The sequence below is a fragment of the Euphorbia lathyris genome, chromosome 1 (assembly GCF_963576675.1).
Source record: "Euphorbia lathyris chromosome 1, ddEupLath1.1, whole genome shotgun sequence".
Lineage (NCBI taxonomy): Eukaryota > Viridiplantae > Streptophyta > Magnoliopsida > Malpighiales > Euphorbiaceae > Euphorbia > Euphorbia lathyris.
The window spans coordinates 91226818-91240400 of NC_088910.1; the positions used below are offsets into that span (position 1 = coordinate 91226818).

The following is a 13583-nucleotide window of genomic DNA, read 5'->3' on the forward strand; positions in this document are numbered from 1 at the left end:
TCCAAAAATCCATCTATTGAAAATAATATATAGATCTTCACTGATCAAATGTGCACAAAAAAAGAACCATCTAATTGGCTCATTGCTCACTATTCTTACATCTGTGATTGATAAACAAAACATATTTACAATATTTTCCTAGACAATTTCAGATTTCTAGGTTCTAAAGCAAAAAAAGTTGACAGTTAGCAGCTACTTGTATCAACAAATGCTTCTCCATTGCAATTATAAACCTCCAACCAAAAAAACAGTCATGTCAACTTGAAGAATCACAAACCAATGCATGTCCATGATGAAAGGGTTCATTCTTAAACACCTTGAAAAAAACTAGCCGGGATCTCAGGAGAAGATGGCATGGTAGCAACACATTTGAACTGTCCCAATAAATCAAGTTGAGGTAAATAAGACAACAATTTTGGTGGCTCATAAAAAAAAATTAAAGTGCTAAGTATGGTAAGCTGAAATGTTACCTTATGTTGCTTGTATTTGTCTCTTACAGCATGCAGTCCAGCTCCTTTTCTACTCAAATACAAGTCATGTATGATGAGAACGCATTCCTTCAAGTCACATGACTTGTATCCAGTGCACTGTTCAAGGGAAGTATTCTGCATAATAACCATAAATTAGTAAGAAGAATTGCACACTGGGTATGAATAAATAAAATGATAGTGCTACCTGAAACAAGAATCCTTACCCAGGGATGCATCTTTGGTCTAATAGTGAATCTTGCAAGAAATATAGCAGATGCAGCCACCAAAGACGGCAAGAATTTCACACAATTGAAATCTAACAAGCTTAACTCAGCAAGGTAGTAACCCAAGAACTCAAGCTGTAAATTTAAGCTCTGCATGAGAATGAAACAGACTTAGAAACATATATTACAAATAATTTTTGGATGTAAAAATAGAAACAGATACAATAACATTCTAATTGAAGCTCCATGGAGATTAACCCTACCTTGTAATCTTCTTGTGCAACTCTGGTGTGTTTCCTGCAACCAAACAAAGCAAGAACAGCAGAAATGAGTACACAGAGAACTCTTGTTCTTTAAGCATAAACAATTGTTTAAAGATTACAAACGAACATATACATGAGTACAGTATGAGTTTTTACCTTAGGAATGTCTTTATTGTGGGACTGCCTAATTCAAATTTCAAAGACTTGAGTATGTCAGCCTCCATCTTCACAACCTACATAATAAATAACCATTAATTATAGCAAAAGGCAACCGCAATTTGAAAGGAGAACAATGCATAACAAAAGGATGAAAGAAAATACCTCTTCCTTAGTGAATGTATTATCAGTTATATAGCAAAAGTCTTCCACATTTGGAGGGTTAATTTCTTCGTACTTTCTACATATTGCAATTGGGAGTAAAGAATGAAATAAGTAAAAAATGCACACAACAATTGAACAGCCATACCCAAAATCAATAACAGATCCAAATTCAAAGGCAAGCTCTTACGCTGCAATTAGCATTGAGGAAACACCCAGAAGCTGAAGCTTCTGCCTATTAAGAACATTCAAGGATAAGAATCTATCAACATAGGAAATAGTCATATGAAGAGTATCTGACACAAGCTTGTATTCCTCTGCAACCTCCACCAACCAATCCACTAAAATCCCTCTCATATTGGCGGTAACATCCTTTTGAACTGTTTCAATGTAATCAGGCAATGGCCTCTTCTCCGGATCCGCCTGAAATTTAAATTTATCAAATTAACCCTAAATTTAATTGACATAAAACCTCTTTAGTTCCTAATAATTCTCAGAATGCCAGTTCCTATAGCCATTTCTATCTCCTAATTATTATACCTGTTATGACCATTTCTAGATACAAAAGAGAAAATGACTGAAAAGCAGTATCAATTCACTTGAGAAACCTTGAAATCAGATGTATGTGTAGATTTAAAAGTTGTAAATGGAAAATGAAGTGCGGAACAAATTACCTCCAATTTAAGAAGATATTGATAAATGTCAGAAGCATAAGCTCGACAAATTTGAGGATCAGCAGTCTCATCCTTGGAAGGATTCAACTTTGAAGCATCATCCTTGTTGGATAGAATAGGCCTCTTAGACTTAGGCTTTGCTTTGGTTATCTTCTTGCGGGGAGCAGCAGAAGCATTAACATTAGCCGGAACAACAGCATTTGTGAGGTGAGGCAGGTCTCCTAAAACAACCCTCTTCTTCTTCTTAGGGAGGGGTTTGTCCAGGGATGAAGCAGCCCTCTTTCTGGCAGCGCGAGTTAGAGGAACGCGGTTCTCCTGATCAGCCATGGAAATGAGACCTTTTCCTGAGTGTTGGGGTTTGGAAATAGAGAGGGAGAAAAAGGGATTGAGGGAAACTGGGAATATGTAATGGAGGAGGAGGAGAGAGGGAGGGCAAGAAATGGAAATGAAAGAGGAAGCGCCATTTTTGTTTTTCAAAACCTGATAAAATTGGCGCTTCTATTCTTTGGTTTTGGTTTAGTGAATTTTTCACGCTTTCGATTTTGGGTTTTCAGTTTTAAAATTCCAATCTCAAACTGAATTTATCATAGTATTTGTTTACAATTTGAGATTCGGCGGGATTATAACATCAGTGTCATTTCAAAAGTAATTCTTTGAAGGGGTTATTTTGTTTCCGTTTTATATTTTAAAAATTACCCTAATAATTTTCAATAACTATAGTTTAGTCAATGATTAAATGAAAATAATTAATCAACTATTGTGATTAAGTTAAATATTCAATAGGTAACCGAGAGAATTTTAGTTCTAATGATTCATCTCGATTAATTTTATTTCATATTTTGTATAATAAATTACTAGAGATTCATCATAACCAAAACAAGTCTTAATAAATAGAAAGATCAGTAAATGAAAGACTTTGTTGGGCGAGCAAAAAAAAGTTTAAAATAACTAAAAAATTCTAATAAATTTAATGAGAAATAAAAAATTTATAATTAAGACAAGATAAAATTATGTCTTATAGTTTATATCTTTAGAATAAAACTACTAATATTGAAAAGTGAAACTTTGCTCGAGGAAAAAGTCTTTAAACCACCACCATATCTTAAGGGCATTAGTGTCATTTAACATCTCATCTTGCCTAGAACGTATAAATACCTCTAAGCACGAAACCTATGTGAGTTAACTCTTTCTCTCTCCAGTCCATACTCTTTTTCTCTCTAGACATCACTTAAACCAGCTTTATCATCAGAGTATCTTCAAGGGACCGCTCCCACCACAAGTAGCTCTTCTAGTGGACTCCAAGTTCGGTTCCTCATCATTTGGTGTAGTGAACGTGGATCGAACATATTAAAACCCTTCAACAGCAACAAATTTATTTTTTAGCATGACAGGAACGACCCAACCCTTAGAATCCACTATCACCAAAGAAATAGTGGGCACCAGCTAGGCAACAACAGCCAACCTCACCTTCGACGATGGGCAATGTCCAGCTCCGAATCAGAGGTTGAGCAAGAACCCACAACCAATCTACTTAAAACTCAGGACAAATTCCAAATGACTTTAGGACTGGCATGTCACACCCGACCCTAAACGACCTCAATCGTCATCGGGCGTGAAATAGAAAGATCAGAATCAATACCTATAAGTCTCCAAATTATCCAAATATTATAAATTTCAAACTTTTCCAGAATTCCTCTCAAGTACATTTAGACTATATACATATTTCTATTACATTTAAGTGCCACCAACATAACCAAATCTCCAAATTACTGCAAAGATAATTGTCATAACTAATGACCAAACTGATGACTTGATACTTCAACCTTGTTTATCAACCAGTGACTTCTCCTATACATTGCTCTTTCTCGCCTAAAACATTAAAACATTTAAAAACAGTGAGACAAAAATCTCAGTAAGCAATTATCAACTACATAAAATACTTTTGAAAATGCTATATCTATAGTTTAATTTTGAAAATGCATCGTATAAAATTCATATTCTTCAAAATGAACATTTTATGGATTAAACCATAATAAAATACTCAAAATAGTACCTTTAATCAAATATGCAATTTAAAATATCAAACTTTCTATCCTTTCTCAAAATACCACACATAGTCAAAACGTAAATCACTGTATTAAAACACTTAATACAAAACCCATGTCCAAAATAGCTATATATATTTATTTGTTTAAAATCTCAACTATACGAAATAAATAGGTTTGCAATTAACCATTTACTCGAATCAACCGTAAATCAATAAATATTTGATAAATCGTATTTTGATAAATACTTCATAAACTGTATCTCGATAAATACTTCATAAATCATATAGCAATAAATACTTCATAAACTGTATCTCGATAAATACTTCATAAATCGTATATCAATAAATACTTCATAAACTGTATATCAATAAATATTTCACAAATCGTATCCATTCGAGAGATAATCCCCGTATGTATCAATCCCCACAATATAATATAATCGAGATATCTCATAATTTGCCTAGCCCGCATGGTCTTACTCAACACTTCTTTGCCATACCCGATAGGTCTTTCAACTGTGTACACAGGCCGTATTTCTCACTAAATACGAACTTTAATAAAAACCACCTATCCGGATTACTCTTGATGAATACTAAAAATATTATAATTTCATAATATAATTTAAAATCAGAAATATATATATATATATCTCTCATAAATCAACATCATAAATTTTCTTAATACCTTTACTCAATCAATTTCCAAAATATTAAATCATAAATCATTATGGTATTAAAATAACCAATAAACAATTTAAAAATATACTTATCAATAACTTCAATTTCTTAAAAATACACATAAATCATCATATATAAACTTTATTTCAATAAATCACAAATTCGTCAAAATTACTACTTTAACAAACTTTAATTAAAACTAAAATAAACTTTAAGAAATAAACTTATAGAAAATCACTTAATATATACATGTACCATTGTTCATAAATCAATCATCAATAAAGTTTCTCAACACATTTTTCTTTAAATTCTACTTCTCAATATATCAAATCCTTCACAACTATTAATCAAATATACTAAGTTCATCAAAATAAAACCCAAATCATGTATACATTGATATATATTATAGGTTAAAATTAACATGCAAATACATATATAATTACTTTGAACTTAACTTTAAGCTCATGTTAAAAACTAATTCATAGAAACTCCAATTAATCAAATGCATGTTAAAAATCACCACAAAAATTCAATTTTCTGGAAAATATAGAGTTATATATATATATATATACATAAAAACTCAAAAGGGTAGTTGATAATTACTTACTTTAGCAGTAATTGAGAAAATTAGCACATTAAACCTCAAATTTGCCCCTCTAATCAGTGTAGGTCGAACCCATGATAGGAATTTCCAAATCAAAATCACACCGACCACAATGTGTACTAGGATGTCTAGAACCTACTGTAAAAAAAATCGGCTCAATCGGACCATGAAAACTCAAGATATCACAAGATTACTGAAATTGGGTAATTTGAGTCTTTTGAATGGAGATAATGAGATGAATATGGTGAGTTTGGGAATTCTTCCAAAACCAAATGCCTTGAAATGTGATGAACGAAATGCATGTCTTGAACATTGAGATTCATGTTCCCAATAAAGGAAAATCTCCCTTTAGGTCCCTCTAAACTTTAACTTCTTTTAAAACTTACTCAAAACTTTTAATTTTACACTTAAACTATGAAATTGGCCTCCAAACTATATCCATAATACTCAATTAACTCTTCAATCAATAAATAAATATAATGTAACATAATATTAGAGCATAATAACTAAAATTAGGGATACGGATGTGACATGGCAAGTAGAAACACATTGACAAATAATGGCTACCCAAAAAGCCATACGGGAGGATAACAGGAAGATATGGGAGTTCCTCCAGTCAAAACATCCCGCGTCACAAAGCAAGCCGCTCCACAATAGGATGAGACCATCCTCTAGCCCATGGAGGAACTTCCCCCACCACAACTCTCAGCACAGACCCCCCTAAATAAGCACACTGAGGATTGGAAAACCCGTTTCCAATGCTTTTTAGACAAAAAGGGCTCTAAGAAGGGCCACGGGCGGAAGCATCACGTCAAGCAAAACCCCTCTAGTCCAACAAATCATAGACAATAGCTTCCTTAAGAACTGGAAACTCCCCGACTACCCTCTCATATCGGCATCGAAAATCCAGACAAGAAATGTGCCACGTTTATGAGTATGATTAACCTATAATCCAATGAGGACCACGTCATGTGCAAAGTATTCTTAACCATACTAGTCGGCATCGCACACAATTGGCATCAAGGCTTGTATCTGATGATTCATTCGACCTTTCGAAAAGACATGTTCGCCGCCCGTTTTGGGGTAGTAAAGGCCAAACGAATCAGCTCTGACCTCAACGACGTCAAGCAGCGACCCACGGAGCCCCTTAAAAGGATATGTTTCATGCTTTCACCACATGTCCTCACATGTAAATTCTATGAACAAGGTGGCCATAGACGCCCTAAAAAAGGGAACCACCTGTCAGAGCCCCCTTCGACAGAGCTACTACACGAACCCACCCCTCACTTTCTAGGAGCTCATGACGGTAGGCTAGCATTGTTCACTACGAATACAACCTATGGCTAGTGGACTACGAGGAATGCGATGAGGATAAGAAACTAAAGAAAGAGAGCAAAGTTAAGGCTCGAGCGGAAAGGCGGACCCCTGCTCTTAGAGAGACGACAAACCCATCCCTTACCACACCCAGAGTGACAACACTCGGGAGCTAAAAAAAGGAGTGAAGCGCATCGTATGGAGGATGGGAGGTCCATTAGTCAAACAACGGTCGCACAACAAGAGGCGTCTAAGACCACGTGATGAAAATCATCACTTCCAAATCCAAAGCCTCACACGGTTGGGACAAAGATCATTGGAATGTTGTGAAATGAATTTTGAGATATCTAAGGGGTACTACTAATGCTTGTTTAAAATTTGGAAGGAGTGAGAACATGGTGGCAGGTTATGTTGATTCAGACTATCTTGATAGAAGAAGATCCATCACATGTTATGTGTTTACTCTTTGTGCCAGTGCTATTAGTTGGAAAGCTACTTTACAGCCTACAGCTGCATTCTCCATTACTGAAGCAAAATATATGGCCATTTTTTAGGCTATAAAATAATATATTTTGCTACGAGTATTGATTGGTAAACTCAGTTCAAATTTATAGAAGATTGTCGTTCATTATGATAGCGAAAGCGTTATACATTTGATGAATGACCATATGTTTCGTGAAAGAACGAAACATATTGATGTGAAGTACCATTTTATTTGAGATATTATTTCTGAAGGAAATATTACTATCAATGAAATTGGCACTATAGACAATCCAGTTGATATGATGACGAAGCCTCTTCCAACAACTAATTCTTGAACTTGATGACATTAACAATAAGTGAGCTAGCCCAAAATGGCATTACGACGAAGGAAGACTTTTGTGAAATTTCAAATGAAAGTGGATATTTGTATGGATGGTTTGAAATTGAACATTCAAACTGTGTTTGAATTTTAAAAATTTATCAAATATCACTTTAGTCCATTTTCTTTTTTTCACATGTAATTTGTGGCTTTAAATTCTTTCATTCACATCCTAAAATTTTTCTATAAATACCATGCATTAATATATGTTTTGTGCATCCATGCAATTGACACTCAATTGCTAATTTGAGTGATATTCTCCAAGAGAGAATTGTTTGGGTTTGGGTGTATTAGGGTTAAGGTTTTTTAGTGTTATTTTCTCCATTCTTTTGTACCACTTTTAGTTCTCTGGTGGAATAATTTTCGATCTCCTTCATCAGTGGAGTAAACATACTAACAAACCACGTAAATCTCTGTATCATTTATTTTATTGTTCTTTTTTATTTTATTGTCAATTTATTTATCTAAATTAAACATTTCGTTCTGCTCCGGTTTTTCCCTAACATGTTTTAGAGCAGAGAAATGATAAATTTGGTGTCCGGCTATTTCAAATTGATCTGTGACATGAATTTTTCTCCCGAGGATTGTTCTAGTGCTTTGGGCTTTATTATTAGAAAATTTAGAAATCATCAAAGAGAGGTGGCCATGTCTGGGTTATTCCCTATCTGCCTTACATGTGGAGCTCCAAGATCTCTTTGTAAGTGTTACGCATGCCAATAAGCAGGGCCGTCTTAAACATTACGGGGCCTGTGCTAAATGAAAAAATTGAATCTTATTCATTAGAAAAAAATTAATATATTCACACATAATAATACTGTTTCTACAAAATAAAACACAAAAATACTTTAACTTTATTTTTTGACATAATAAATATAACAAAAAAAAAAAAGTGCTAACTCTCTAAATGATTTTGTCTCACAAAATAAAATGAAAACTCTCCCTAATAGTGTCTTATAAAAAAAATCACTAAGGATATAGGGGTAAAGGTATTATTTATAGTCTTTTCCATGATCAAATTAAGATTACTAGTTTCTAGTAGACTATTAATTCCTTTTCCATAACTATTATAAAACATATTTATTTAACTAATAACTATATTTAACATAAAAGAAATGTAATTATAATTTCTCATCGTCTAAGCAGAGGAAAAACATGAAAAGGATCCAAGGAATGATCACCAACAGGGAGAAGATCAGGAAAAATAGGGAGATAACCAAAATCTTGAATCTTTCCAACCCTTCCTTACAGGATAAAATCTCTAATCTTGTGAAATAGGGGTCGGTTAACCAATTCATCTTGGTGAATTTAATCGCAGTATTCTATGGAGATAACCAAAAATTTAATCGTGTATTTATTATGAATTACATGGCGTAAACCACTATTTGGCCATCGATTTATCTAAATTTTTGTCATTTGGTCATTGGTGTTTCCAAAATTTTGTCATTTGGTCTCTGACTTATCCTAATTGATGAAATTTCACCTAATTTGGATAAACTTGATAGAACTGTTATTCTATTGGCACGTAACGATATTTTAACAATTAGGCTTGATAGATTTTAGTTTAAAGATTTTTTTAATTTTTTCTTGTTTTAATCTAATTAATTATTTTTGTTTACGAAAATCTACGTGTTAAATAAACTTTAAGACATGTGACGTGTCAAATTTATATGTCAAAATATCACCATATATTAGAGGAATAACGATTTTGTGAATTCTCCAACAAAATTGGTTAAATTTCATAAATTGAGATAATTCAAGGGTCAAATGTGATTAAATAATAAATCAGTAGTAAATTAACAAAATTTTAAACAGATTGTGAACTAAATAACACTTTAAGTCAAATTATAAATTTGAATTTATAAACAATCAGTTTTATCTTTATCTTCTAACATAAACTATCAATTTTTTACAAATTTTAATTCATAAACAATTTATTACTACAAAATATTAAATAGGTAATTTATGATTATATTTTATTGTTTCTTAAACTATTAGTTTTTTGGCTTAATGCATATTTACACCTTGAACTTGGCACGTTTTGTCTATTGGCACCCTGAACTTTTAAAATAACCTATCACACACTTATAGTTGGCTTTAAAACCCTATCGTACATCTATAGTTGGCTTTAAAAACCTATTACACACCTATAGTTGGCTCATTCGGACCTCCTACACATAAAATCGTTGATCTTTCGTCTTTAACAAACGAGATGGTATGTGTGTTATAGAAAAAAAAAAGCGCGGGAGTTCGTTCGGTATGCCACCTCATCCGTTAAAGACGAAAAATCAACGATTTTGTATGTAGGAAGTCTGAATGAGCCAACTATAGGTGTGCGATAGGTTTTTAAAGCCAACTATAGATGTGTGATATGTTATTTTAAAAGTTCAGGGTGGCACTAAGCAAAACTTGCCAAGTTTAGATGTGTATATATGCATTAAGCCTAGTTTGTTTGTATGGTGATGTGTATTGATATTTTTGTTATTAATTATGAAAAGAAATAAATGAGTGAGAAATGAGAGGAAGCCTCGTAGTTGAGAGAGATATATATAAAAGTATGTTCAAGGCATTACAAAAATACAAATACAAGGAATATTTTATTAAAAAAAAATTATGAGGCCTCACAGAATGTGAGGCCGTAGGCGGCAGTCTAAGGCCCTAACCGTATATTAGTCTATTAAATTCGATTAACTATTAATAAGTAGACAGTAAAAAATAATAAGATAATTCAAATTTTAACGGATTAAGGTAATGATTGAGGTAAGTATTATTTTCTAATTGAATCATATGGAAGATAATATCAATTTATTGCCACGAAAAGATCTGATTGTGGAGATTAAAAAAGATTTCAAAGCAAGTCGAGCACAAGCTAGCCAATCAATTACTCTTGAAAAATTTAACAAGTACATATATTGTTAGCTCAAAGTACTAATAATTCGATATTGATTAATTCAAAATTTCGTTATTTTATTTCTGATTTATTCAAAATTTTATCATTTGGTTCTTGATATTTTATTTTGTCACGTTTGACCTCTAATCTATTTTCATTGATGAAATTTCACCTAATTTATATGAAAATTTAACAGAATCGTTATCTCAATGATAAGTAATTATAGAATTGACCCATATGGACGGATCTTGTTCCACCTCGGTGCATTGATTAAAATGTCAATGACATTTTACCCAGATTTTCTATGATGCAAGTTTTTCTGAAATATTTTTCATTGCCTGCAATAATGAAATTTAGTCCCTTCCTATGGGTTTTGCATTCATATTGATATAATAGCTAGAAAGGAACAAAATGGTACTTTTTATTAATGCGAAAAAGGTAGACATAAGTTCTATAAAAAAAACTGACACTTTTATTTGTGAAAATCAAAATGCACAATAAAAGTTGAAAGTGAAAATGGACAATAGCCATGGGAGCTTGACCCTTGGAGAGATTACAGGGACAAAGATATTTTTATTGAGATAGAATAGAAATAAGGAATTAAATTACATAGATAGATAGACATACACATTAAAGAAGAATGAGTTTAAACTGTGGAAAAACTCTTTGATACCATCGTAAAATAGAAATTAGGTCTTATGTAATGAAATTGTTATGATTCTAATTAAAAGTAGAGGTAAACTTCTTAGAAAAGTAAAGTTAAGTTTCAAAGGTGTCTGTTTTCTCACTCCTTTCATTGCTTTTTCTACACAAATGATTAGCAACCATATAATCTTTCATTTGATCAGATGGTTGTTGACTGATGAGATACTTTGAGTTCTAATTTATACTAACAGTTAGTTGAAGCAGACTCAGAGTTTTGCGTGTGATATTTTGCTTTTCAGTTTTCTGGACATTCTGCTGATCTTTACTGTTATATTCATGAAAGTGTGTGATTATAATTAATAAGTAATGATTTAACATGACAACTTAACAAATTAGGATTAAAAATGCATTAAAAAAAGGGGGTCTCATGGCATGATGTTTCATGATAACATTGTATGCCAACCACATAACCAGGATAGTAAACTCATACTCATCAACCAACTTACTAGCTTCGTCTCCAAAGTAGCAACTCATTATGATCTACCCCTTCACAGGAATGGGGCACCAACTTAGCCCTACCACATACTATCTTCCTGGAATCTATTTGCAGTCCTCTAATCGCTTTGGTTATCAGGTTCATTGAACGCCTTGTATCTGTGCATATTTTTTTCACTAGGTGTTCTATCTTAGTATCAACTGCTACAGAATTTTCATGCACCTGAGCTATGGAGTTAATGGAGTGAAAATATGTTTCAAAGTGTCATATGTATGGGTGTCTAAAGTTCTCTACTTGGAGAATCTAGCTTTCCTAGCAGATGGGTTAACCATTAATGACATGGATAATTCCATTGTGCAGAGCTATTGCCTCAGTTGCTCCCATCCCAACTATGTATGGTGCCAACTTCCAACCCTTCAAACCAATATCCATTTGATCCCATCAAGGTCGTGAGAATACTCTATAGAGGAGAGCCTCGTTGGATTCAGGTATGTCCATTGTATCCCCACAAATTCTTACATGAGTGGAAAGGTCTCCCTCTCTCGTGCACATAGACATATTACTTGAACTTCTTGTCTAGTGGTTGCCTCAAAGTATGATATGAGAAAGAGCAATCTGATTTGGCCAGCAATGGTTAACGTGTATGAACTCCATACTCTTCCAGTATGTATCTCACTCTATCTGTGAAAATTCAGATACTACTCCCCTACTGCGGTGCTAGAACTCTTATGTATGTGAATCCAAGATAATAATGAGCCATACACCCACTTTCTCAGGGGCTTAATCGCCTACTGGTATCTGGGATGCCCTCTATAAAGGTAGGATGAGTATATGGGGTTAAAGGACCAGCTTGAGATGTGCTTCCTGTACTGTACCGATACCAGCGAAAACATAGCCTGTGCACATAGGGGCGGCCCGGTGCATTACGCATCCCCGGGGTCCGGAAAGGGGTCCCATCATAAGGGTGTAGTGGGGCAAGCCTTCCCCTGCCAATATTTTGACAAGAGGCCGCTCCTAGGATTCGAACCCATGATCTCACAATCACACGACAACAACGTTTAGCCTGTGGACATAGGTACAGAAAATTCTCCTCCATGAGTATGGCATGGAGTAACGAATAGTCTTATATTCACGTTAAAAATCCAGAGGATACTTCTCCTCCTTCTACGGTTCGGAACACATTTTCAATTCTAGCATCTTAGAGAGGAAACCTACGAAAGTGTTCGAATATTCAAGGCTTAGGAATACCATGATTCTGCTTATAAGCTACTCATCCGTCTCACTATCAGACATAATATAAGTAATTCCTATAAGAGTATGAGGAAATTGAGATGTTGGGGGAACTGCGAAAGCCTGGGTTGCTGGTTCTAAGTTAACAGCTCTTATCGCTCCCTTGTCTGTACCTAACCAAGTCATGATAATATCTTAGGTTTACGCTCGTCACGTAAGTGTGAAATTCCTTTTAGAGATCTAAATGTCTCTGTGGAAGATCCGATTGGGGCTTCTTTTGTGTTCCTGCAAGATAGAGACAAAGGTTGGTCGAGTCCCAAATGGGGAATCTCCAACGCTCAAATCAGTTTTGATCTAAGAAAAATAGATGATTGTAAATGGTATTGAACAGAGAGTATATGTCAAATGTACCTTTTGATGGAGCAAGACCTTTTATATAGAATTAGAGTCTTATCATGAATATGAAAAAAACTGATTTAATCTGTTGAGAAAAGAATTCTTAAAGAGATAGAGCTCAATATTTTTAAAAGCCTATTGCATCTGCTCGAAACTCCTAATTAGAATGAGATTAAAACACTCTAATCAGGAAGAATTGTGTCACTAGACGAACAGATCTAAACATTCGGCAAAGCTGAGTATGATCCAATTAAGAACTATGTAAACTGTATCTCATTATATGACTTTGAATCCAAAATATTCACATTGGTTTATCAAATATATATACATAATAAAAAGGATGTTGCATAAATGACAATGATGGAGCCACGACTCAAACCTCGGAGGGACTCCACCGTATATAGAATTTTGTTTTTCTTATAACGACTCAAGAATTTGGTTTCAATATGTTCATAGACAAAAGTTGTTCTAGAAT

General features: G+C 33.7%; 1 protein-coding gene across 1 annotated transcript; it reads right to left on the reverse strand.

Annotated features, from left to right (window-relative positions):
* On the reverse strand, positions 1 to 2478 carry LOC136206523 (cyclin-A3-4-like). The gene is made up of 8 exons (XM_065997606.1): positions 1950 to 2478; positions 1466 to 1698; positions 1279 to 1354; positions 1114 to 1190; positions 958 to 991; positions 695 to 844; positions 471 to 605; positions 1 to 374 (listed from the first exon to the last, which is right to left on the reverse strand). Exons 1-8 carry the CDS (start codon positions 2274 to 2276, stop codon positions 309 to 311), a joined length of 1098 nt encoding a protein of 365 aa, XP_065853678.1. The 5' UTR covers positions 2277 to 2478; the 3' UTR covers positions 1 to 308.
* Positions 2479 to 13583: the final 11105 nt, after the last annotated feature.

Bases quoted from the DNA above. Each gene is read 5' to 3' on its own strand.
- LOC136206523 (XM_065997606.1), bottom strand. From the start codon at position 2,276: ATGGCTGATCAGGAGAACCGCGTTCCTCTAACTCGCGCTGCCAGAAAG. The intron at 992-1,113 runs GTAAAAACTCAT...GTTTGGTTGCAG, and splicing joins ACAATAAAGACATTCCTAAG to GAAACACACCAGAGTTGCAC. The intron at 375-470 runs GTAACATTTCAG...TTATTGGGACAG, and splicing joins ACAAATACAAGCAACATAAG to TTCAAATGTGTTGCTACCAT.